This window comes from Carcharhinus amblyrhynchos, chromosome 2 (assembly GCF_965287045.1).
Source record: "Carcharhinus amblyrhynchos chromosome 2, sCarAmb.v2.hapA, whole genome shotgun sequence".
NCBI classification, from domain to species: domain Eukaryota; kingdom Metazoa; phylum Chordata; class Chondrichthyes; order Carcharhiniformes; family Carcharhinidae; genus Carcharhinus; species Carcharhinus amblyrhynchos.
Window position 1 is genome coordinate 59,481,719 of NC_137325.1, and position 26,577 is coordinate 59,508,295.

Here is a 26,577-nt window from a genome sequence, read left to right on the forward strand (position 1 = left end):
CCTTTGATATGCTAGGATACAATCCATCAGGTCCAGGGGACCTATCAGCCGTAAGTCCTTTATTTTCTCTAGTACTTTTTCTCTAGGTGATAGTTATTGTATTTATTCCCTCCCCCACTTCTGTCCCTTGATTAGTTTGTATATTTGGAATATTATTAGTATTGTCCATCGTTTCTTGGTTCCCCATTATTCCCCAGTCTCATTCTCTAAGGGGCTTTGGCTTCTTTCTTTTTATATATTTGAAGAAGCTCTTACTATCCAATTTTATTTGCTGATATACCCTCATAGTTTATCTTTTTTTGGTGAATTTTTGATGGTTTTTAAAACCTTCTCAATTTTCAGACTTTCCACTAATCTTTGCCACATTGGATGATTTTTTTATTTTGGTTTAATACTATCCTTAACTTCCCTGGTTAACCATGATTGATTCGCCCACTACCTTGAATCCATCTTCCACACCAGCATATATCTTTGTGTGAGTCATGAACTATTTTCATAAACGTCTGCTATTGCTGATCATCTTTTCTCCCTCCCATTCTCTCCAGCCAACTCTGCCCTTATTCCTTTATAATTACTTTTATTTAAGTTTAGCACAGTTATTTCTGACTTGTGTTTCTCACACTCAAAACTGAATGCTAAATTCTACCATGTTGTGGTCACTGTTTCCTAGGGGATCCTTTACTCCTAGATTGCTTATTAAACCTTCCTCAGTAAACATTACCAGATCCAAAATAGCCTGATCCCTGGTTAGATCTATACATATTGTTCTTGGAAAATGTTATGAATACACTCCATGAATCCTATCTCATGACTATCTCTGCCAATTTGATTTTTCCAATTCGCAAGAAGATTAAAGTCATCCATGGCTAATGTACTAGTTTTTTAGATGTCCTCATATCTCCTGCTTTATTCTCCAGCCTACAGTTTGGCTGGAGTTTGGGGGCCTATGGACGACTTCCACTAGTGTCGGCTTCCCCTTGTTATTTCTTACCTCCATCCATATGGATCCATATCCATCTTCTGATCCAAGATCATTTCTTGCTATCATACTTATTCCATCTCATACTAACAAAGCTACACTATCATCCTCTCCTTTTTGCCGTGGAGATCCTGTTGTTTAATTTAGTGTCTAAATGCTCAAACTCTGTATGCAGAATCTCCTTCCTTGTTTTACCTATGTCGCTTTTATTTATATGGATCATGATAATGAGCTCCTCCCCCTCCCGCAGTATGTTCCTCTCCAGCTTGGAGCAGATGCCTCAAACCCTAACACCAGGCAGGCAAACACAGCCACCTGAACTTTTGCTCCTTCCTAGAGGGAATAGTATTAATTTGCATCACTATGCTGTTCCCTACTACCACTATATTTTTATGTGCCCTCTTCACTTGAATGGCATCTGCTACCACAGTGCCATGGCCAATCATCCACCCTGCAGCTCCCACTCTCATTCAAACCAGCTGAAAGAGCCACAAACCTGCTGGACAAATGCAGAGGCTGGCACTGCTGCACTCCAGCCCTCTAGGTTGCTTTACCTGCCACAGCTGTACTCGCATCCTTCTGTCCCTGACCACTTTCCAAACCACATGATTCTATCCTCAGAAATGTGACAGGTCGATTGGCATTGCAAGCCAGTAAGAGCGTGAGGGAAACTGCAATTTTACTAGCCCTTATCTGCCAGCGTGAGGTTGATTTTAATATTTATAAGATTATTTGAATATCATTAGTCAGTCCCGGGCGCAAACGTCCAGGCTCACTTACCTTAATGGTTGCACCAATGGAGATCCTCACCAGCAATGGAGACCTGATGTGATGGCTTTGCCAGTGGGACCAAAAGCTATTGAGAGCCCCCTAGGTGGTTGAGGACAGGGCTGGCAGTGCCCCTTGACTGATGCCAGCTGTAAACTGCCAGCCTGGGACCTTGACACTGCCCACTGAGCACCAGACAGTGCCAAAGGGAAGGCAGCATGTGAGGGCTGTGCACTCCATTGAAGTTCACCAGGGTGTAGTTGAATGGGGGCAGCAATCAGCTGTGGTCAGTGGGGGGTCACAATACTGTGGGGGGTCGGGAGCAGGGGGTAGTGACAGTCCTCCATTATATTGTGTACTTTTGACACAGTGCACTGGGAGATCAGGGTGCATGCATAATAGTGCCCTCTAGTAGTCAGTAGCTGGCTTCATGGCATGAATAGAATACATCCAGCCCTCTACTGGCGAGAATCATACTTTGCCTCTTTCTTTCTAAGTGTCATAAGCATAAGATTTGATTTTTTTTCTCACTAAAAAATCAGGTCTGTAACTCTCCTGTTTTCATGCTCATTCGGCGCTGGAATTTTTTTTGGTAAGATCGCCCCCATGGTCTCTGAGGGGCTGAGAAAGGGACAGTGAGAGAGAGAGAGAGACAACCTCTGAGGTGGTGAAAAAGAGAGAGAAGCAGACAAAAATTCTCTGAGGGACTGAGGACGAGAGACAGACAGTGTTTGAGTGTGAGAGAGGGACGGAGTCTCTGAGGGGGTGAGAGAGAGAGCAATTCCTAGATGTAAGAGAGCAAGGCAGTCAGACAGACGTCATTGAGGTATGCATGCTGGAGTGGGAAAGAGATAGACTCCAAGGAAGTAGCAGAGAAAGAGAGGCAATCTTGAGAGGATCTACGTGTGTGAATGAGAGGGAGACTTCAGTGGGTTGTGGGAAAGATAGAAAAAGATACAGTACCCTTTAACTGTACTCCCTAAAATGAGGTTAGAAATCAGAGAATTGGGACTTGCCTGCCACTTCTAAAGGGCTCCTAAGTCAACTGACTCAGTGAAAATCCACACAAGCAGGAGAAAGGCTCCAAGGGGATTGGAGAGAGTGAGGGAGAGGGAGAGAGACTTGAAAGAGGAGTGGGGGAAGCCAGAGATGCTTAGGGGATGTGTGAGAGAGATACAGACAGACTCAGAAGTTCAGATGGCAAGCTGGACAGATCTGAGCAAGTATAGAGGCACAGGCATGGCTGTCTCACAGTGCTAGGGACCCGAGTTCGAGTCCCAGCTTGGGTCACTGTGTGGAGTTTGCATATTCTCCTCGTGCCTGTGTAGGTTTTCTCTGGGTGCTCCGGTTTCCTCCCACAGTCTGAAAGATGTACTGATTAGGTGCAGTGGCATGCTAAATTCTCCCTCAGTGTACCCAAACAGGTGTGGCCTCTTTTAGTTTGAACCATATAAACAAACTTAAGTTAAATCAGGACAAAGTAAAAGGGGCAGCTCCCCAAAAGGAGAGGGAATGGCCCGAACAAAATCAAAGCACAAAGGAAACATGAGAACATCAAATTAAAATGTGATTATTAGGGTTGATATCACACCAGCCCCTGCGGTGCCCAACAGTCTGCTCCCTCTCCAGGGACACCTGGCCATGAACATAGACAGAGGTAGAGGGGCAGACAATCAGGATGGACGACGCCTCGATTGCCCGTTGCCTGGCTCACAAAGAGCTCGCCATTCCGACTTGCCCCTCTCCTCACCGGGTGTCCTAGATCAGGAGCGTGGAACTGAAGTGCAAACAAAATATTAATAAAAGGCTCTTCAGGAAAACAAAAAGGGAGCGCAACCTAAGATACAAAACATTGACATGGTCCATGGACTCCACAAGGCCACAGAAAGGGCAAGCTTTGGAGCCTGTGAACCTGTGGGTCCTACGGTTGTGCGGAACTGCTGCATGCATCACCCTTTATCCCAGGTCCCCAATGTAACTGGAGGAGATCCCTCCGTAAAGGGACCTCTACTGGCGTCCTCCGCCACCTGACGGCAACAAGGCCTGCCAAGATGTATCTGGGTGACAGGCGAGGATGCGGTAGTGGAAGGTGTGCAGCAGCAGCCTGTACAGGAAACACCTCCGCACAACAGAAAAAGACACGGAGGACATTTCCGCGAGGGACTTGTGCGGTGGGGTACCTGACCCGAGGTGAGGGGCTGAGGCTTTGGGCCAGTGTGGAATTCCGTCCGAGCAGGGGAACACTCAGGCGGGATCCCACCACATGCCCGCACCACCTCGAGACCACGTGCACTTTTGGGCTGAGCACAACCATCCTAAGGTCTTGGATGGCTTTGGCCACACACTGGACAGAGACCCCTGCACGCTCAGCCAGCATGCAGGGGCTCATCCAGTCCACCTGTCCGCCATCCAGCACATCCCCGATCCTGGTCATCCCAGCATCCACAGCTTCCCTCTCCATCAGCCATCTGAAGTTATATGGCTGGAGGAGCGGATTCCCGAATGGCGGCTCTCGCACGAGAGCTGCTACTCCTGACAGAGGAGAGCTGTGTCGCGAGGCAACCGTGTTCCAGACAGTGAGGAGGTCCTGGTAAATGACGGGCAACTTCTGCAAGGAGGTCGAAATGCGCCCCAGATTGATATGCAGGAGCTGCACGTCATAATTGAGGCCGTGCCACTGGCAGAAGAAATACATTGCCAGGGCACACCATCGTGGAAGAGGCTCAACATAAAGGTATCTCTGCAGGGTCTGGAGGCGGAAGGTCGCTATCTGAGTGTGAAGGCCTTGACCATCCCCCTCAAGTGGGAGATGCAGAACTGCAGCAAAGACCCAGTGCAGTCGGTTATCCCGAAAGAAACTCAGGTGGGTTCTCTGGATATTGGCGATAAAGCCAGGAGGAGGAGTCAAAGGGACCAGCCGGTACCACAGCATGGAGGCGACCAACTGGTTTATGACGAGAACTCACGCCCTGTAGGACAGCACTTGGAGCAGTCCTGTCCAGCGACTCAGGTGGGCGGTGACTTCGGCCTCCAGTTCGCTGGCCAGGATTCCTTGGCTGGGCAGCGATGGGCCCCCAAGTAGAGGAGGTTGGTCCTGCTCCAGGTGAAAGACCTGAGCTCGTCCGGAAGGGGCTCCATCTCCCATTGACCTACCAGAAGTCAGGAGCACTCAGCCCAGTTGATCCTGGTGGAGGATGCAGCTGAGTACACTGCCTGGCATTCTCGCATCCTCCGCGGGTCAGCCGGGTCTGTGAACATGTGGAGCATGTCGTCGGCATAAGCCGACAGAACCACCTCTACGTCCGGGCCATGATGAGCCAAACCCGACAACCTCCTCCGCAAGAGGCGCAGGAATGACTCCTTGCATATAGAATACAGTTGGCTTGATAAGCGGCAGCTCTGCTGTACTTCTCTCCCAAAGTGAAGGGGCACCGTCAGGGACTTGTTAACCTTAATTAGACAATGTGCGCAGAGTACAGTAATTGGGTCTGGACGACAAAATGCGTCCCAAACCCAAATGCCTGCAGAGTTCCAAGTAAATACTTGTGCTCAACCCTGTTGAACACCTTCTCCTGATCTAATGACAAGAAGGCGCTCAACAGACCAGCCCTCTGGGAATGATGGATAAGGTCCCTGACAAAGTGGAGATTATCATGAATAGAGTGGCCCAGGACCATGTAGGACTGGTCAGGGTGGATTATGTGGTCCAGCACAGATCCAAGGCTTGAAGCCATGGCCCTGGCAAAGATTTTATAATCCGTGCTGAGGAGGGAGACCAGGCGCCAGTTCTTAAGTAGGCAGAGATCCCCCTTCTTAGGCAGCAGGGCAATGATGGCCCTGCACCACGAAAGGGGCATCTCCCCGGTAGCAATGCTTTCCTCTGGGATCCCCGTGTAGTCATTCCCCAGGATGTCCCGGAACGCCCTGAAGAACTCCATGGTCAGCCCATTCAGCTCTGGTGCCTTGCCCCTTCCAAGGCCATTGAGGGCGCGGGTCAGCTCAGCCAAGCTGTTATTATCCTCCAGTCAGCCGACGCCCTCCGGGCTGACCTGCGGCAGTCCTCCCACAGAACTTTGTGGGATCCTCGCTGGACGGACCCAGAGAGAAGAGGTCAGAATAGAAATCTCAGGCAATAGCCCGGACGCCCTCCTGATCCGAGACTGGGGAATCATCGATGGCCAGCAGCGTAAGGGGCTGCTGACGGTTAGCCTGCCTTTTTTCCAGCGAGTAGAAGAAGGGGAAGCCGCGGTCCAGGTGCATGAGGAACTGGAGCCATGACTTCATGCACACGTTGCGAGACCCAACAAGTTGCAGGTCCCGCAGCGCGCCCTTCTCCCTGTACTCTGGCCACAGGGCTGGGTCTGCGGCGACTAGGGGATTTTCACTGTAACTTTGTTTGCAGTGTTAATGTAAGCCTACTTGTGGCATTAATAAATAAATTTCAAACTTTAAAAAAGTATGATTAATGTTATATGTTATTAGATGTATTGCGAAGTGGAAATGTGAATCATCTGAGCCATTATCATACTGGCCTCTCTAGATTGTAGAACTTTGACTATTTTTGAATAGTTTGTGCTAAATTCTCTAACTTACGTTGTTTTGTTGGGTGGTTCAGAATGAAATTCTGCTGTTCAATATTCTCTCTGATCACAGCTTTGACATATGTTATGTATTTTCCAAGTTTTAGTAGGTGCAACTTCTGGCGTCATGTTGGCATTGGGAAAATCTGTTGAAGTTACTCATATATTCAGGATCTGATGATGGGAATGCAGTTCCAAAAAGTCGTTTGCAGTTCTCAATGTCACCAGTTTGTTTGGACCATGTTTCTATCGCTATTATATCACTGTATCACTACATCACTATTGCTATAAAGCAGAGGTTGATCCCCTCCTCTGAGAACAAGCACCGAAACACCCAAAGAGGAGTACCTCATCTTATAACCTGTAAAAAAAAAGTGTGTGTGAAGTTGTGCAACCTCTGGTGGGTAAATTAAAATGCTCTCTCTAACACGTAACACTTTATTTATCTGACTGACAGTGAACAATATCGATAGTTACAGGTGAGGTGCTTGAAGATTGGAGGGTGGCAAGCATTGTGCCTTTGTTTAAAAAGGGCTGCAGGAAAAAATCTGGGAATTACAGGCCGGTGAGCTGCACATCTGAGATGGGTAAGTTGTTGGAAGGTATTTTGAGAGACAGGGTCTACTGGCATTTGAAGAGGCAAAGACTGATTAGAGACAGTCAGCGTGGCTTTGAGTGGAAAATCGTGTCTCACAAATTTGATTGCGTTTTTTGAAGGGGTAATCAAGAAAATAGGTGAGGGCAGTGCAATTGATGTTGTCTACATGGACTTTTTCAAGGCCTTTGACAAGGTACCGCATGATAGTTTGTTGCATAAGGTTAAATCTCACAAGATCCAGGGTGAGGTAGCTAAATGGATACAAAATTGGCTTGATGACAGAAGCCAGAGGGTGGTTGTAGAGGGTGTTTTTCAAACTTGAGGCCTGTGACCAGCGGTGTGCCTCAGAGATCGATACTGGGTCCACTGTTATGTGTCATTTATATTAATAATTTGGATGAGAATATAGGAGGCACGGTTAGTAAGTTTGCAGATGATACCAAGATTGGTGGCATAGTGGGCAGTGAAGAAAGTTATCTCGGATTGCATTGGGATCTTGATCAATTGGGCCAGTGGGCTGACAAATAGCAGATGGAGTTTAATTTGGATAAATGCGAGGTGGTGCATTTTAGTAGATTGAACCAGGGCAGGATTTACTCAGTTAATGGTAGGACACTGGGGAGAGTTACAGAACAAAGAGATCTAGGGGCACAGATTCATAGCTCCTTGAAAGTGGAATCACGTGGACAGAGTGCTGAAGAAGGCATTCAGCATGCTTGCTTTCATTGGTCAGAACATTGAATACAGGAGGTGGGATGTCTTGTTGAAGTTGTACAAGACATTGGTAAGGCCAAGTTTGGAATACTATGTGCAGTTCTGGTCACCCTATTATAGAAAGGGTATTATTAAACAAGAAAATGTGCAGAAAAAATTTACTAGGATGCTACTGGGACTTGATAGTTTGAGTTTTAAGGAGAGGCTGGATAGATTGGGACTTTTTTCTCTGGAACATAGGAGGCTGAGGGGACGATCTTATAGAGGTCTATAAAATAATGAGGTGCATAGATCAGCTCGGTAGAAATAGGACTGAGTGGGTAGATAGAGAAATATTTTCCATTGTTGATGTAGTGTAGGGCAAAAGCTTAACATTAGAACTGGGGGGGCCATTTGGAAGACAAGTTAGAAAGTACTGTGCACTGAAGAGTGGTGGAATAATGGAACTCCTCTGCAAAAAGCAGAATCAAGTTGAATTAATTTTTAAATCTAAGATTGATAGATTTTTACTAGCCAAGGATATTAAGAGATTGGAGCTAGGATACAGATCTGTCATGGTTTCATTGAATGGTGGTAGAGGCTCAAGAGGGTGAGAGTTGTAATCCTGTTACTGAGTTCCTTCAGCTAAACTAAAACATAAGAAAAGGGTGCAGGAGTAATCTAAAGGTACTTTGAGCCTGTTCTTATTTTCAGTATGATTGTGGCTGAGCTTTGAACCACTAGCCTACTTTCCTGTCTAAACCCTGTGCCCCTTGATTTTCCCAAGAGGCAAGAAATATGTAGATCTCAGCCTTGAATATACCAATGATCCTTGCATTCACATCCGTTTGTCTGCCCACGTTGACTGGCTGTTTACTCATCCCCTCCAGAATGTCCAGCAGCCACTCTGTGACATTGTTGATACTGGTATCAGGGATGTCCAGTTTTGAACTGTTCTGGATTTATCCCATTTAGCACAATGATATTAGCACATAACATGATGAAGGGAATAGTGTACTCCATTTATAGGATAAAGGAATCTGAAGCGATGGCATGTGGGATTGGGTGCAACAACAATAGTCGTTTTATTGAATATTATTAACTCTTACAAAGACTTGGGCTAGACTACGGCAAAGCCTGCGAAGCAGCAAATGATGTCACAGACTATACATGCAACTAGACACTTAAAGTGACAGCGCAATGCAACAACAACACCAAATACGTAACATCCCTTCCCTTTTACTTCTAAGGTCCAATAACAATGAATAACCATAGTACTTCACATCACCATCAAAACTTATATTCAAGGGCAGGCAATGAATCATTAAATAGCAGTAATACAGTTAAGAGGAAAGATGATCAGCTGGCAGTCTATTCTGCACTGGTTGTCTGCGCAGTTCAGGGATTTGGTTCTTCTTGATTTTAAACATATTTTCCGGTTCTTCAGAGGATGTCTGTACCCTGGAAGACATAACTTGTTTGCAGAAGGAAAACTACTAGTAGCAAGGGGTTCTTCAGCAATCTCAGTTTCTGCTAATTGATCCAATATGTCACAATATCTTTGAAATTGAACATTAAGAAGTTGTTCGTAACATCACAGTTATTTCTGAATAGCCGGAAGTTAGGAGCTCGGTAATGTATTGATTGGATCTATCTTTGGTAAATTATTTGACATGCTTACATTTTTCTAGGACCATTTTATATATTTCTCAATACCTTACTACAATCAAATAATAGGGCTCTTCGTATTTTATAGCAAATTTTAGCAATCTTTTTTGTTTCGCAGACATTGTTCAGCAATCAAAAAAACCTTGCAAACAAAGAAGAAATAAATGCTAAAAGTGACACTTCAAAAAAAATGTCAGAAGCTTCCAAGAAGATGTCTGTAGAGAGAGTTTATCAGAAGAAAACACAGCTGGAACACATCCTCCTCCGTCCTGACTCGTACATTGGCTCTGTGGAACCTGTAACCCAGGTATTTGTTTTTATGTAGTTTTCTGTGGCATTCATTGCTTATTGATTTTAAGGTAAGAGAATTGTGTTCTTTTAATTAATTTAGTGAAGACTCGAATGCAATTTCTAATATAAACAGCTTGGGTTTAGATGTTGTATTAACTTTTAAAATATTTTTCTCCTGTAATGGTGGTCATGTGATTTGGGATCTTGGTGATTGCTGATCACCCCTTTTTCGTTTCACAATCTAATAATGCTTAGATTAAACAGCACTGGATGGCAAAGGCAGGTGTAACCAGAGGTCTGTTAGATACTTTAAAGAAAGGTGATTGTTTCTCTTCAATGCACTTTAAGTTAAAGGCTAAATCAATTTAAGACATAATAGGGCCTTTAACTCAAACATAACTGATAAATGTTAATGGCTAAGGTTCCATAATCTGATATGCCCAATCAGGATGACGCTTCGCAAAAGTGTAGGGCCATGTGGTGTATTTCACTTATCAAGAAGTCTCACGTGGTATGATATAATGTCTTACATATTGAGTTAATTGAATACACTTTGATTCCTTGATAATTGCACATAACTATACTAAAACTAATTATTAAATACAGGCTTTCCTACACATTGACATCAGCACAAAAGGAAAAAAATGTATGTTTTAATGTGTTATACTACTCATCTCAAATTATCAATTATATTTCCTTGGAGCTTTATAAAAATAGCCTATCTCTGCACAAAGTTAGGAATGACAAAACCCATAGCTATATTTTTAGATGTTTTTCATTTTACTAGCAGACATAATATGAAAGTTTCAAGTAACTAGCATTATGCTTCACTAAAATCTCAATCTACGTAGTGTCATGAAGGCTTTAAATGTTGTTTTCCTTCTCATGGAGTGAGAAATTCGATTTAACATGACCTAGCAGCAAAGCCTTTTTACTAAAAAAAGGTCAGTTTATTTAAGTGTAATGCTCTGTAAGTTACCTAATGGAAAATAAAATTACTAACGCTTGCACAAAGACTATAAACTTCAATCAAGATTAAGCTGGTATGTTTTGAAGTTGTGTTGTCTGATGCGAAGATCTAGAGGCTGTGCAGTTGTCTCTGCGGCTACATTAGCAACCTCTTTGAATCGCTGGAGGTCCCTTTTGCAGGTGAGTTAGTAGAATCAGAGTTTATAGAGAGGAGAGAAGTGTTGCACTTTTCACTACCTAGTTATTTTACAGCAGACCGTAGCTGTTTTTAGTTTCATTTCTCTGGTTTCCTAAATTCATATCTTTCCAAGATGGTGTTCCAGCTTTCTGCCCTTTTCAATGCTTTTTTTAATGCAAAAAAGGTACAAATTAGTAGTATGAAAATTTCATTCCCGCTACTGTCAACATGGATGACAATATTTCTGATCGGTGTTCAACAATATGAATTGGGTGCACCATTCTAGTGGTTGTTTCAGTGTCATTTTGGTTTATTTCAAGTGTTGCAGCAAAGCTTGCATTAGTAATGGTGACCATAAAATTACCAGATCATGATACAAGCCCATCTGGTTCACTAGCACACATTAAGGCACAAAGTGATTTCAAGCTCACAGCAATGCATTGGCTCTTAACTGTCCCACGTAATAGCTTAACAAGCCACGCATTTTATGAACTCAACCAGGCATCAGACGTATGAAATTCTGCCCAGCCCAACTGACAATACAGTCTACTGTACTAACTTCTGTTGACTTTTTCCAAAATTGGGAGAGCTTGCCCTTAGTTAGCAGCAGCTTGACTTGGACCTACTCGTAGAATCATGTTTTTCAGCCTTTCTATTAGGCATCTCCAACACAATTCCTAGTAATGTCCTGTTTCATTGCCACTCAATAGAGGCGATTGCACAGTTTACCATTGTGAGGAGTGGCTCTGGGAGTCCTCGCCATTGACTTCAGACTTAATGAAATCTCATGACATCAGAAGAATGGAAAGGAATTCAGCTGCTGATAGTCAGCTACTACACACCCTCGGCTGTTGTTGAATCAAAATTCCTCCATGTTGAGCATAAATCAGGCATTGAGGATTGCACAGAATGTACTCTGGGTGGTGAACTTGAATATCCATCACTAAGAGGCTCCATAGCACTTGAGTACTAAGGAATATAGAATCCTGATGTTGCAGAAAGAAGCCATTTGGCCCATCGGGTCTGCATCGTCACCTCCCCACTCTATCCCTATAACCCAATGAATTTACCCTGCTTATGCCCTGAACTTGCACATCTTGGGACACTAAGGAGCAATTTAAGAACATAAGAAATAGGAGCAGGAGTAGGCCGTCTAGCCCTTCGAGCCTGCCTTGCCATTCAATAAGATCATGGCTGATCTGTTGTGGCTCAGTTCCACATTCCTGCCCTCTCCCCATAACCCTTAATCCCCTCTCTTATCAAAAACCCATCAACCCGCGTCTTAAAAATATTTAGCGAGGCAGCCTCCACCACCTCAACGGGCAGAGAATTCCAGAGATTCACCACCGTTTGAGTGAAGAAGTTCCTCCTCAACTCTGTTCTAAACCACCCCCCCCCTTTATCTTGAGGCTGTGCCTCCTAGTCCTACTGTCCTTTCTGAGCGGGAAGAGTCTCTCCACCTCTATCCTATCCATCCCATTCATCATCTTATATGTCTCAATGAGATCTCCTCTCATTCTTCTAAACTCTAACGAGTACAAGCCTAGTTTATTCAGCCTCTCCTCATAGCTCAACCCCCTCAACTCCGGCATCAGCCTAGTAAACCTCCTCTGCACTCCCTCCAAGACCAAAATATCCTTGCGTAAGTACAGCGACCAAAACTGCACACAGTACTCCAGCTGCGGCCTCACCAATGCCCTATGCAGCCGCAGCAAGACCTCCCTACTTTTATATCAATCCCCCTCGTTATGAACGCCAGCATCCCATTCGCCTTCCTGACCACCTGCTGCACCTGCAGGCTGAGTTTTTGCGACTCATGCACAAGGACCCCGAGGTCCCTCTGCACCGTCGCCTGCTGCAGCTTTTCGCCACGTAAGTAATAGTCCTTCCTACCATTATTCCTACCAAAGTGGACAACTTCACACTTGCCAACATTAAATTCCATTTGCCAGTTCCTGGCCCATTCGCCCAGCCTATCTAGATCCTTCTGCAGACTCTCCACACCGTCCGCGCAATTTGCCGTTCCACCAATCTTGGTGTCATCAGCAAATTTCGACACCCTACACTCGGTTCCCTCCTCCAGATCATCTATATAAATGGTAAATAGCTGAGGCCCCAGCACCGACCCCTGGGGCACTCCACTAGTCACCAACCGCCAATCTGAATAGCACCCATTAACCCCCACTCTCTGCCTCCTATTTGACAACCAATCCTCTTTCCACGCTAACACCCTACCCCCAACTCTATGCCCCCTTACCTTCTGCAATAACCTCTTGTGAGGTACCTTGTCAAACGCCTTCTGAAAATCAAGAAAGACCACATCCACCGGCTCTCCTCTGTCCACCGCCCTAGACACATCCTCATAGAACTCCAATAAATTTGTCAGACACGACTTCTCCTTAATGAAACCGTGCTGCATCTGCTCTATCAAGCAATTCCCTTCAAGATGCCTCGCTATTTCCTCCTTGATGATGGCTTCTAACATTTTACCTACAACAGACGTTAAACTAACCGGCCTATAATTCCCTGCCTTTTGCCTGGCACCCTTCTTAAACAACGGCGTAACATTAGCCGTTTTCCAATCTTCCGGCACTTCCCCAGAATCCAGCGACGTTTGGAAAATAATCACCAAGGCATCCACTATCACCTCCGCCATTTCTTTCAGAACCCTTGGATGCATTCCATCCGGTCCTGGGGACTTGTCCACAATCAGTCTCTCCAGTCTGTCGAGCACCGTCTCTAGTAACAATAATGTCATTGAGACCCTCCAGTCCTACCACCTTTCCATCGCTAACACCCGGCAAGTTATTCACGTCTTCCTCCGTGAAGACCGAAACAAAAAAGTTATTCAAGACCTCAGCCATTTCCCCATCCCCTACCACTAAGTCCCCCCTCTCATCCTCTAAGGGTCCAACGTTCACCCTAGCCAGCCTCTTCCTTTTTATATATTTATAAAAACTCTTGCTATCCTTTTTTGTATTAAGTGCTAGCCCAGCTTCATAGTTTCTTCTACCCTTCTTTATCAACTTCTTTGTCAATCTTTGTTGACATTTAAACCTCTCCCAATCCTCTTCTCGCCCACTACTCTTAGCTACTCTAAACGCCTCCGCTTTTAATTTAACACTTTCCTTCACCTCCTTCGTTATCCACGGCTTATTACCTCTCCTCCTACGGTCCTTTTTAACCATCGGAATAAATCTCTGCTGAGCACCAAGAAAGATCTCCTTAAAGATCCTCCACTGCTCCTCAGCAGACCTACCTTCCAACGCGCTCCCCCAGTCAACATTCGCCAATTCTTCTCTCACCCTACTGTACTCCCCTCTGTTCAAACAAAGGACGCGTGTCCGGGAACCCACTTTCTCCTCCTCCATCTGCACCAGAAACTCCACCATACAATGATCACTCTCCCCAAGAGGATCCTTCACCGCAAGGTCCCTAATTCTACCCGCCTCATTACATAACACCAGATCCAAGATAGCTCGCTCCCTCGTCTGTTCAAGGAAACTATCCCGGCAGCATTCCAAGAACTCCTCCTCGAGCCCACCGTGTCCAACATGGGTCGACCAATTAATATATAGATTGAAATCTCCCATAATTATGGCCGTTCCATTCCTGCACGCCGCACTTATTTGCGCGTTAACAGCCCGCCCCACCTCCAGATCATTAAATTTAGCATTGCCATTCCACCTCACCTGCGCATCTTTGGACTGTGGGAGGAAAGCATTTGTTGACGGGTTGAACATGCAAACTCCACACAGTCACCCAAGGCTGGAATTGAACCTGGGCCTCTGGCACAATGAGGCAGCAATGCTAACCATTGTGCCAGACTGGTGCCAGAAACAACATGAAGCAAAAACCTGGTGAACCCATTCTTGTCAATCTGTCTGTTACAAATGCATCTGTCTATGAAGGCACTTGTAGGAGTGCCAATTGCATAGGACTTGTAGGGAAGTTGTTCTGTCATCACATTGAGAATACCCTTCATCTTATTGTGTGGCAGTGATACGATGATGCATTCCCCTGTCTCTCTGACAAATGAAAGGCATCTGATAGTGCATCATTTTGCAACATACCATTATGCCATCATGAAATGGTCCTATTTTCAGAGGAGCCACATGGGCGGAAAGGAGGTACAGTGATTAGCACTACTTCCTCATAGCGCCAGGGACCTGGGTTTGATTCTGTCTTTAGGTGACCCTGTGTGGAGTTTGCATGTTTTCCCTGTATCTGCGTGGACTTCTTCTGGGTTCTCCAGTCCCTTTCCATAGTCCAAAGATGTACAGGTTGGGTGGTCTGGCTATGCTAAATTACCTTTTAGTGTCTAAAGATGTATCGATTTGGTGAATTAGCCAAGGTAAATACCTGGGATTATGATAGGGCAGAGAGTGGGATGCTGTTTTGAAGAGTTGGTGCAGATTTGACAGGCCTTCTGCACTGTAGGGAGTCTATGGATTTATGCAATACCTTCCTCAGGCCTTCATAGTTTTCCTTATTCTGCTTATGGGACTTTCGAATTTGCCCTTCTGCAAAGATCATGTTGAGTATTCTTTGTCCAGCATGAAATTCATACTGATACTAGGTGCACGGAATCTGTAAGATAAGTGACGCCTTGTCAAGAGTAATCCTTGCAAGCAATTTTGCTGCTGTGGAGAGAAGAGAGAAGCTGAAGAGTTCCATATACAGGCATAAGGCATGAGAGGTGCTTGAAATTGCTAGAGCAAAAATAATTCTGAAAAATGACATCCAGAAATTTCTGAAGGGAAGAGTGGAGGCAGCAGAAAGGGAGTCAACCTAGGTGTAGTTAGATGATTGAGGTCACCAAATGGTTGAGAACAATCTACAGTGGATGTGTGAGGCTGATGCAAGACAGACAAGTGTGACATATGATGCAGATCTGCTGGTGGGGGAGCTACAAGTAGCAACAGGAGAGAAGTGAAATATTAGAAATTATCACTGATGGACTCTTCCCTTTTTTATTTGTATAGGTGAGTTATGCAGAGATGGACTTCTGGCAATGAAATTTCAGAAATCTGTCATTTTAAATATGAATTCTGACCTTTTGGGCCGGTATGGGGTTTAAAAAAATCTTGTCAGTCAGTGAGATGGGGTACTGATTGCAGATCTGTGATTGGACGAGTAGCATGCGCAGGAGAGACGGAACTGATTTTCCTGTTATAGCGTCTGTTGCTCTCAAATGTCATTGTTTCAACTTCTCCAAACATGAGTTTCCTCCCTCCCACTTTTGCTGCTCCTATGGAAGCAGATTCTATGGTTGGGAGGAACCAGTGATTGGAGGAATTGAACTTGTATTCTGGCTGGACCCAGAGTTGCCAGGCAGCAGACTTGCAGCTGCTGTTCTCTCTCATTGACAAATCATCAATGGTGGTGCTGATGCAAGGGCTTCATTATCCTGCACTTATTTTACTGACTCTTTAAGCACAGTACCCCTCTTGTGCAGCTCCAGGAACATATGGTAGCAGCTCTTTAGCTCTCTTTCGCAGTCGATGGTCATGACAAAGTACTTGTCCTTGTGTAGAGAGCTAGCAGGTACTTGTCCTTAGAGTTGGCCCTCTTGTTAATTGTGAAGCAACTCTCTAGCTGGACCAAATGCATGGGAGTGCCTGCCTTGTGCCTCCATTTCTTCTTGTTTTGGTAGTATTTGAGCCAGGTTACCTAGTCGCTTGGAATTCACAACATGAAGAACTGCCTGTGTGTGCTCGTCAGTTTCCTGAAGTAACCCACCTTTGGCATGTCCAAAAAACCTTCGCTCGTACATCTCAGAGACTTCCTTTCATCAATATTCCCTGTGCCGTGTGCATGCGTTGATGGCCAGTGATTCCATTCACTTCGATTTACTCCATAATCATTCTGGAGGAAATTACAATCCTTAATTGCAAATGCAGGATTGCCTTCTTGTTATTAAAGGGCCATCCTATTTCTGTGTTTGTGCATGTGCATGCATGTTGCTTATGCAAGGTTGGTAACAGCTGTCTGGTCAAATCTTCATTTTACATTTTCATGGAGGGCTAGGATATAATTTTACTTGGTCAACAAAATGTTTTTAGATGAGAAAAACCCATCTACTAAAATATTTTCCAGTCAGTATTATTCTTGTTGGACATTTTGCCCTAGCAAACCAAAGTATGCTATTTGATAGGCACAGCTACATTCCTAAAATTCTCTGAATCAATTGAGTACATAACTCTGGGGGGTTGAATTTAAGGAGCGGTTATTGCATGTAACAGGCGTACTCTATTGATTGCATCTCTTTCTCAGCAGATGTCTCTTTACTCTTCCTCTCCCAACTTTACGGTTTAAATATGGAACCAACTTTTTCAGAGCTTATGTTTGAATACAACAATTGGTTATTGAAATCTCTGCAAGCATCAATACCTAATCTTCCAATGATTTAACCTTCTCAAGACTAAAATAATTTGTTTTAATTTTGTAAGGTATTAGTAACTGCTCATCTTAAACTTTTACAATTGCATCCATTTGTAATGGTATAAAAACATTTGCCTTTCACTACAGGCGATAAAATGTGGTTAATTTTGCAGCTGCTTACCATGCAGTGACTTTGCTACTTTGCATTGTAAGGTGTACCTGATATCATTTCACCAAAAACTTTTTTGTCTTCAGCCACTAATTTTCAGATCTTCTTGTCTTCGGCCAATCTCTTTCCTGGTTATGTAATGTTGGAGCACAGTGCCCTGGTTCCAGATTAAGCAGATAAAGCTAATGCATTTCCTAATCATTTGAGTTCCTCTGTACTTGGAAAACTTCAGGTGGAATGCCATTGGCTGCTGAGACTTGTCCACTAACGGTTTCTTTGTGGTGCTACCTCCATGCTAAATGGGATAGATTTAAAATAGGTATAGCAGTTCAGGGCAGCTATCCATGAGGTGCTATCGGGATAATCAGCAGCACAATTTGTAATCTCCTCCACCATTATAAGTTTTACTCAGTAGAATTAAAGTTTTTGCAATACTGGGGAAGCAGGAAATTAGAAATTAAAAGAAGAAGTCGGTAATACTCAGGTTAGGCAGATCAGTTTTTGCAAATCAGATAATACTCCCAATTGGCTGGTGCAAAATCTAGCACAAAGGAAGCTGCTTGTGGTTTTTGGAGGATAGTTATCTTTTGTTCAGGATGTAGCTGAAGAGCTTCCTCCAAAGAATATCCTAGTTTCAACCATCTTCAACTGGTTTATCATGACTGGGCATCGTCACTAAGACCGTAGTTTCCTGTTCCAGCTGTTTGGATAATGAAACAATCTGTTCCTGCATTTTGACAGTGTTCAGAATAGGGCTGATATGTACTGCAAATCTTACTTGGCAAGTAATGACCATCTTTAAAAAGAAAGAGACTAAGCAGCTCCATTACATTGAGCGACATTACAATTGCTAAGTCCTCCATCTGCACTACCCGAGGGATCACCACTGACCAAAAACTTAATTGCACCATCCATATCAATACTGGGACTTAAAGATCATGTCCAATGCTATGTTTTCTGTAGAGTGTGATTCATTTACAAACTTCCCAGAGTTTTTTTCATCCTCGATAAGGCACAAGTCAGGATTGTGTCAGAATAGTGTCCATTTGAACTGTTGTGTACAAGTCCAACAGCACTTGAGAAGCTCAGCACATCTAGGAAAAAACAGTCTATTTTTTTAATAGCTCATCTGCCCTTTGGCCTATGCATTCATCCCATCCACCACAAGCACACTGCAATAACTGACAAAACATTCATCCACAGTACATATAATTCCACAGTGCCTGCTGCCAAAAGTGTCAGGGCAGCTATGAAGAGGAACACCATACTCTGCAAGTGACATCATCCTAACTTGAAAGTATGTTGTCATTTCTTCTTCATAACTGGGTCAGAATACTGGAAATCTGTGGCAAACAGCAATGTGGTAGAGCTACACCACACGGACTGCAGTGGTTCAAGAATGCAGCTCACTCCTTTCTTGTCAAAGACAATAGAGATGGGTAGTAAAATGCTGGCTTTGACAGCAGTATCCACACGAGATGAACAAATAATTAAAAACAAATTCAGGGTGTAAACGGAAATGGTCATAATTATCTGAATTATGACCGTTTCAGTTTTCAAATTTCAAGAATCATTTGAAAGCTTGATTTCCTTTTGAATAGTGGGGATACTGGAAATTAGAAATTTAAACAAGAACTTGGTAATACTCAGGTTAGGCAGTATCTGTGAAGAGAGGGAAACAGTTAACTTTACAGGTCAATGACCTTCCATCAGAATTGATGACAATTATTGAACTGCAATGGTGAGCTGGATTTTTGTCAAGGAGGTGGGAAAGCTGAGTTGGGAAAATTGTCAACTTGGCAGATGTACTTCCTTTAAAAAGATCCCAACTCACATTCTCATTCCAGGATGCCAGGGTGGGATGGAATCAAGCTTACCTCTTCTGGCGACTAGCTGTAGGTGGCAATGGGGGTTGTGGACGGTGAGGCTGGCAGGCTGGAACGTCTACCTTCGTTTACTGAGACATTGGCCCAGTTGTGAGGATGAACATCAGGCCCATAAACCCTAATCCCTCAGTCCCCTCATTGCTTGCCAAGATCTAAGTGCTGTGATTCTTGTAACTCAGCCCAGCAGTTCATAATGAGATCATCTGGCAAATGTATCAACAGGCTGAACACATGGCCTCAGCAAGCAGTGCTCATACATATGCAGTGGGGAAGTAAAGATTTGCTTGACTGCCATTTCCATTACCTTGTAATAACCTGTTGTGTCTTTGAAGATTTATTTTTACTGCAGGTATGTTAATTTACGTAAGTTTAAGAGGTCTGAAGTGGATGAAAACTTCTTATAGTGATAGCAAAGACTATTGTTACACCCAGAGATATGATAGGGATGGCTTCTTTTTCCATATTTCAATTGACCAAAGAGCACATGTTCTTAAAAAAGTGTTTTAATCCCTGATTGCTGTAACTGTTGGGAACAGAAAAATTATAATTTTTTTGTCTACATTTTGAAAGATAGATAAACAGTTATTGTTCTACACCTGACTGCGTAACTACACCCACACTTACAGACATACAGATCCTCACGTACACGAGAAAAGGTTGTGATTATAAAAGTATAATGCCTTTAGGTCTTATAATTTCAATAGTTCTCTGTTATGCTTGTTTTTCCTCATGGCGATGGTGTGAAGGCCTATAATTATTCTTTTTGTCCTCTGAAGAAAAAGCTCTGGTAGTTTTAAGAATTTGGATTTGCAGTTGATTTATTCCATTCCAGTCAAGGTGCAATAGTCAAGCCTTGGTAGGCAGAGTGTTCAAGGCCAACTTAGATCTCCACCTGCATGTGGCTTAAAGCTGGTGCTCTTAGGCAGGGTCTTTTCTAACAACATGCTTTTTATGTTTTTGCCCCTGTCCAAATCAAAAATGCTTTATAAAAATTCTTTATAAGAAACATAGTTTCTGTGAATGTGATCAGATTATTTCTTTTCATTGTCCCCATAGTTTCTGATGATTAGGCTATTGTGAGACAGTGGAGTCCAGGTATTACCAGCATTACCGTCTTAATAAAATTGAATTTTTCATGCCCAGTTTCTGGATTTCATATATAGGGTTAAAGTTTCTAAAACACTTATGAAACCAGTCTTTTTAATTAGCTCGGAAAGTATGGCCATTAACCAGAGGAAGGATCGTTTGTTTTTGAATGTTTCTCAAGGATATGCCTGAAAAGGTCTTTAATTACTTTTAATGACTTTGTCAAGACTTGTCCAGAATGCTGGAGCTGGTGGAGTTGTGTATGGGCAAAGAAACAGGTCATCTGACCTCCCAACGTTACTTTGTTGGAGGAACATGTTCACTTGGGTTTATATTTATTAAGTTTGTATAGCATGAGCATGACACTGACAGCTTTATGAGAAGCTAAGAGGGATAATGTATTTAAATAAGAATGGCTGTTTTTTTTTTGTTGTTGGCTTAGAGCAATGGTTCCTCTGTGGTTCTTGATTCCCCTGAGTGGCCATGAATCAGGTCCACTCCACAATAATTGCAAAGGGTTTGAAATTTCCAACCCTGCAATAGAACTGGCAAAAGAATGATTGCTTAATGTAGGCTGACTTATCCATGCCATTGAAAGTTACAGCGAATAGGAACTAAAAAATGTAATGAAGTTGTATTTTCTTTCCAGCCAATGTGGGTGTATGATGAAGATGTGGGCATGAACCTGAGAGATATCACCTTTGTTCCAGGCTTGTACAAAATATTTGATGAAATTCTTGGTGAGTATTTATCTTTTTATTTGTTTGTGTGTTATGTGGTGTGTTGGCTGCGAGTTTCTCTTACTGCCTGTGCTCTCATCCAGTAATTTTAAGATGCACCAGTTAATGATTAAGGTCAGACAATGCAACCTGGATTTTCCTCCTCCTGCCACTTGATTTTTTGGTTTTTAGCCTGGTGGCCCAGTTAAGTTGCTGATGCCTTTAAATTCTACAGCAGCCCACAAGTTCATTCTAAAATAGTGAATTTCTAGTTGGTGATCCTTTTGCTGAGGTTTGTCAGGATTCTTAGGCAGCCACAGAAAAACGTGATGTACTGGTCCATTCACTTCATTTTAATTGGGTTCCAATGACTTTCCACTGTTCATGAGTGAAAAGTCCAGACGTAAACATTTCGCCTCTAAAAGTGTTAATTCCTAATATATATTGGTGTATTTTTTGAAATTATACAAACTGATTTATTTTGTCTGCAGTTAATGCCGCTGATAACAAGCAGAGGGACAAGAATATGACATGTATCAAAATTTCAATTGATGCGTAAGTATTTGAATAAGTGTTAAACATTCCACAAGTATGTCCATTGTCATGTGCACTTCCCTGCACGTTTTGCTGCCATTCAAGACCTCATGATGGGTCTTTTTTTAACCGACTTGTAAGTTTTCTTATCAATGCAGTTTTGTTTATGACAAATTTTAGAGAATTAAGGGATACAATGAAAGATACACTTGCCATTAATTTCACAGCTTAATTGATCTTGATTTGCATATGCACAAATAGATTTGGCCATGGATGGCTTGCTCACAGATGCCTGGTTATTTTGTACAAGTGTGTGTTGACAAGCTGTGTGTATAAATTTCTTCTGAGGCTAGCTTCAGCTTTTTAAATTTAATCAGATTTAGGATCAAATAAGATTGTTTTTTATCTAACACAATGAAGCAGCAGTTTATTTTTTCACTAACTAGAAATGGTCTTAACCAATTTTACAGGTAATTCAAAATGCTGTAACCAATTATAGAATAAATATCTACTTCACAAATTGACTAACAGAGGGCTTTGATTACTGTGACGATGGCAGTGAGTGGAATTGACAATGTTGGAAATTAGAAGAGCAAGAGATCATTGCTGCATAGACTGCTGGGAAAACTAATGCCATGGATATCAATGGAACAGGTGATACAGGACAGTGGACAAAAATAAGGCTCGGGTAGAGGACATCACGCAGCTGTGGAAGAGGTCAGAAAGTGCAAAGCAGCAGCAGCAGACGCTAGCGTATTATTTTCTGTTCTATGGCAGTCTCTCGGTATCGAAGATGACTTGCTTCCACTCCGATTCAGTAGATTCTGGGATGGCTGATAATTCCAAAGCACAATAGGCACAATGGTTAGCACTGCTGCATCACAGCACCAGCGACTTGAGTTCAATTCCTGCCTTGGGTGACTGTGTGGAGTTTGAACGTTCTCCCCGTGTTTGCATGGCTTTTCCTCCGAGTGCTCTGGTTTCCTCCCACAGTCCAAAGATGTGCGGGTAAGGTTAATTGGACATGTTAAATTGCTCTTAGTGGCATGGGGATAAGCAGTGGGGTTAAAAGGATAGAGCCAAGGTGGATTGTTGATGGTGCAGGCTCAATGTGTTGAATAGCCTCCTGCACTGTAGGGATTCTGTGATTCTATGAATCTGCAGACTGTTGTTTGCAAGGCAAGAATTTTTTGAAGGGTTGGGTACATGGGTTGTTTGAAGGTTTGGACAATCCCTTTCTACCTTGACTGAGGCGTCCAAGTCAGGTGGCACTGACCTATACAGGAAAGCCAGATACGATTTAAGGAGATCCATCAGAGATGCCAAAAGACAATGCTGGACCAAGCTAGAGTCCCAGGCTAGCCACACCGACACCCACCGACTATGGCAATGTCTGCAAGATATAACAGGCTACAAGATGAAGGCATGTAAAATCGCCAGTGCCAACACACCCCTCCCTGATGAGCTCAAAGCATTCTGTGCTCATTTGAGCAAGACACCAGCGACAGCATGTCCTCCACCCTGGAAGCCCTGGATGAACCTGTATCTGGGGTCACCACTGCAAATGTCAGAGCAGCTTTCTTGAAGGTCAATCCAAAGAAAGCAACTGGCCTGGATGAGGTACCCGGCCATGCACTCAAATCCTTTGCAGATCAGCTGCAGAGGTATTCACAGACCTCTTCAACCTCTTCACAATCTGAGGTCCTTATTTCGTCAAGAAGATGACCATCATCCCAGTATCTATGAAAAACCAAGCAGTATGCCTTAATGACCATCGACCGGTGGCTCTGACATCCATCATTATGAAATACTTCGAAAGGTTAGTCATGTCATGAATCAATTCCAGCCTACTGGACTACCACTACAGTTTGCGTACTGCTGCAACAGGTCCACAGCAGATGCTATTTCCATAGCCCTGCAGTCAACCCTGGAACACCTAGATAACAAGGACACCGATGTCAGATTCCTATTTATTGACTGCGGCTCAGCTTTCAATACTATTATTTCCACAAAACTCATCTTCAAACTCTGTGGCCTGGGCCACAGTCTGCGACTGGATCCTGAACTTCCTAACTCACAGAGCACACTCGGTAAGGACAGGCAACAGCACCTCCTCCACGATCATCCTCAACACTGGTGCCCCAGAAGGCTGTGTTCTCAGCCCCCTACTATATTCCTTAAACACCTATGACCGTGCGGCCAAATTCCCCTCCAATTCAATTTTCAAGTTTGCTGATGACACTACCGTAGAAGGTCGGTTCTCAAACAATGATGAGACAGAGTACAGGAATGAGAGAGAGAATCTGGTGAACTGATGCGGCAACAACAATCTGTCCCTCAATGTCAACAAAATGAAGGAGATTGTTAACGACTTCAGGAAACAAAGGAGAACATATCCCTGTCTACATCAATGGGAACGAAGTAGAAAGGGTCAAGAGCTTCAAGTTTTTAGGTATCCAGATCACCAACAACCTGTCTTGGTTCCCCCAATGCCGTCACTATAGTTAAGAAAGCCCACCAATGCCTCTACTTTCTCAGAAGGCTAAGGAAATTTGGCATGTCAGCTGCGACTCACCAACTGCTACAGATGCACCATAGAAAGCATTCTTTCTGGTTGTATCACGGCTTGGTATGGCTCCTGCTCTGCTCAAGAATGCAAGGAACTACAAAAAATCATGAATGTAGCCCAATCCATCACGCCAACCAGCCTCCCATCCATTGACTCTGTCTACACTTCTTGCTGCCTCGGCAAAGCAGCCAGCATTATTAAGGACTCCAAGCACCCCGGACGTTCTCTCTTCCGCCTTCTTCCTTCGGAAAAAAGATACAAAAGTCTGAGGTCATGTACCAACCGATTCAAGAACAACTTCTTTCCTGCTGCTGTCAGACTTTTGAATAGACTTGCCTTGCATTAAGTTGATTTTTCTCTACACTCTAGCTATAACTATAGCAATACATTCTTCACTCTCTTAATTCCTTCTCTATAAACGGTATGTTTTAACTGTAGCACGCAAGAAATAATACTTTTTACTATGTTAATATGTGTGAGAATAGTAAATCAAATCAAACTTCGTCTCTGCACAAAGACTCTCAATGTGTTTGGTGCCTTTCTGAACTAAGTTTCTTCACTTAGGTTAGTCCCCAGCAAAGGTCTCCCAGGAGTTGATGGGTATGTTTGATGTCATAAGGGATATTATGAGAACCTCCATTCAATGTCTCCATTATCCTCTTGGGAGTCTCATGTCCCGACGTGAGTTCTGGCTAGGACAGAAGTAAAAAGTCTGACAACACCAGGTTTTAGTCCAACCGATTTATTTGATAGTAAACTCACAAGCTTTCGGGGTTAGTCCCTTCGTCAGGTGAATGGAGAGTTCTGGCCTCAGACAGAGCATATAAAGCACAGGCAGTTTAGAGATTACTGATTAGAATCTGGTGTTGTCAGACTTTTTACTGTGTTTACCCCAGTCCAACGCTGGCATATCCACATTAGGACAGAAGTCTCAGGAGTCTGGTGTCAGGCATACAAATGCCATGTCTTGTCTAGCATAGGTAATTTTAATTGGTCATTGCATTAATGCAGGGAAAGTTGGATTGGGAAGGGATGCTGTTGTTGCACCACCTTGTCTGCTGGAGATTTGGAAGGCACTGCTGCTGGAGCTTCTCCAATTTTTTGAGATATCTGTTGTAGGTTGTACAAGTTGCAAATAGGATACTGCTGCCTGGTAAACCTTGACCTTTGTTTGGGGTTTGAGATCTTGGTCCTCAAATACTCGATAGACCAAAAATTGAACTGGATGTTGAAGGCGGTGATGAATTTGTTATCTATGTCTGCCTTTGTCAAGGGGAAACTCCAATGATATCGAAAATGGTCTACATTTTCCAGAATTTTGCTATTGATATCAAATGATGAGATATGTTTTGCTGTGAGCTGGTTGGAAGAAAACCTTAGTTTTCTGGTTGTTTGAAAAAAGCCCAATTTCTCATATGCTTTGGAGAAAATTGGAAAAATCAAGAAAAGTGCAAGAAATGGCACCAATCAATACAGAAGACTTAAGGGAGTGGTTATTAGAATTTTTTTTTGTTTCTTTGCTTGGTCCATTACCACTATGTAGGCTGGGATCGCTAACCATTTTGTCATTTAATTTCTGATGTCTTCCATTAGCTACCTTCCCTTTTGTTCTTTGTTAGGATCGCTGTAGAGACCAATAACTTTTTAAAAAGATATTTGAATTTCCATTGACTAACATAAAAGCATTGTATACCAAAACATTCAGGTTTTAAGACATTTACTGTAGCAAACAAACTAAGAGTAATATAGCGACTAAACATTATTTGGTGAACAATTGATACTTGAAACTCCAGAAGAGGTAGTCTTTATTAATATTTTAATGTGACTGGAAGCCCCACGCTGCATACATATACATTATAGCACACTCTCCATTGGATAACAGTCTACAGTCACTCCCAGCTTCCAACAGTTCACATTTCCCTGTTTTTGCTTAGTCATAATGTTGAGTGACTGTCAAAGGGGCTTCCTCAGTTCTTTGAGAATTCTGGAACTGGAACTGAATCACCCTCTGGGTGATTTCTACACCTGGCTTTGCCAGGACAAATGTTACATAGTCTTATAGCTTGCTATGGGATGCCTCTCTTCAGCTAAAACCTGTCCCCCTTCCTGCATTCTGTTTGGTAGTTCACAAAGGATTCACAGCCTTCTTTCTGCACCTGCAGCTTTTTGCCACAGTGAGACCTCTCTCCGTTTTTCTATTCAAAACCTTGGAGACTGAAAGCCTGTCCACAATTATTTAGCCCAGCTGCATTTTCCTTTGTTTTCATATGTGAAATTTTACATCTTGCTCTCAGTAAGTCACACGGCAGAAATGATAGCAGATCACATGACCCACTTCACTACACCACTTTGAATTAGTGACAATCGAAAACAAAATCCTCTTATTAACTCACATTCGTTCCCCTTCCCCACCAAAAGATGAACATTATTTCTGTAATAATTTTCCTCAATGCAGCCAAAACACAACATTGTAAACATCTTATGTGGGAGTGCATATGTGGGAGGT

The 26,577-nt window shown here is 43.3% G+C and overlaps 1 protein-coding gene across 1 annotated transcript in view; it reads left to right on the forward strand.

Moving 5' to 3' along the window:
- Positions 1-26,577, forward strand: part of LOC145354841 (DNA topoisomerase 2-beta-like) — a 155,341-nt gene that overhangs the window by 11,187 nt on the left and 117,577 nt on the right. The window contains exons 2-4 of the mRNA XM_080206368.1: positions 9,405-9,593; positions 20,899-20,989; positions 21,460-21,523. Coding sequence (XP_080062494.1) covers positions 9,405-9,593; positions 20,899-20,989; positions 21,460-21,523 — 344 coding nt within the window. The remainder of the gene's footprint in view (positions 1-9,404; positions 9,594-20,898; positions 20,990-21,459; positions 21,524-26,577) is intronic.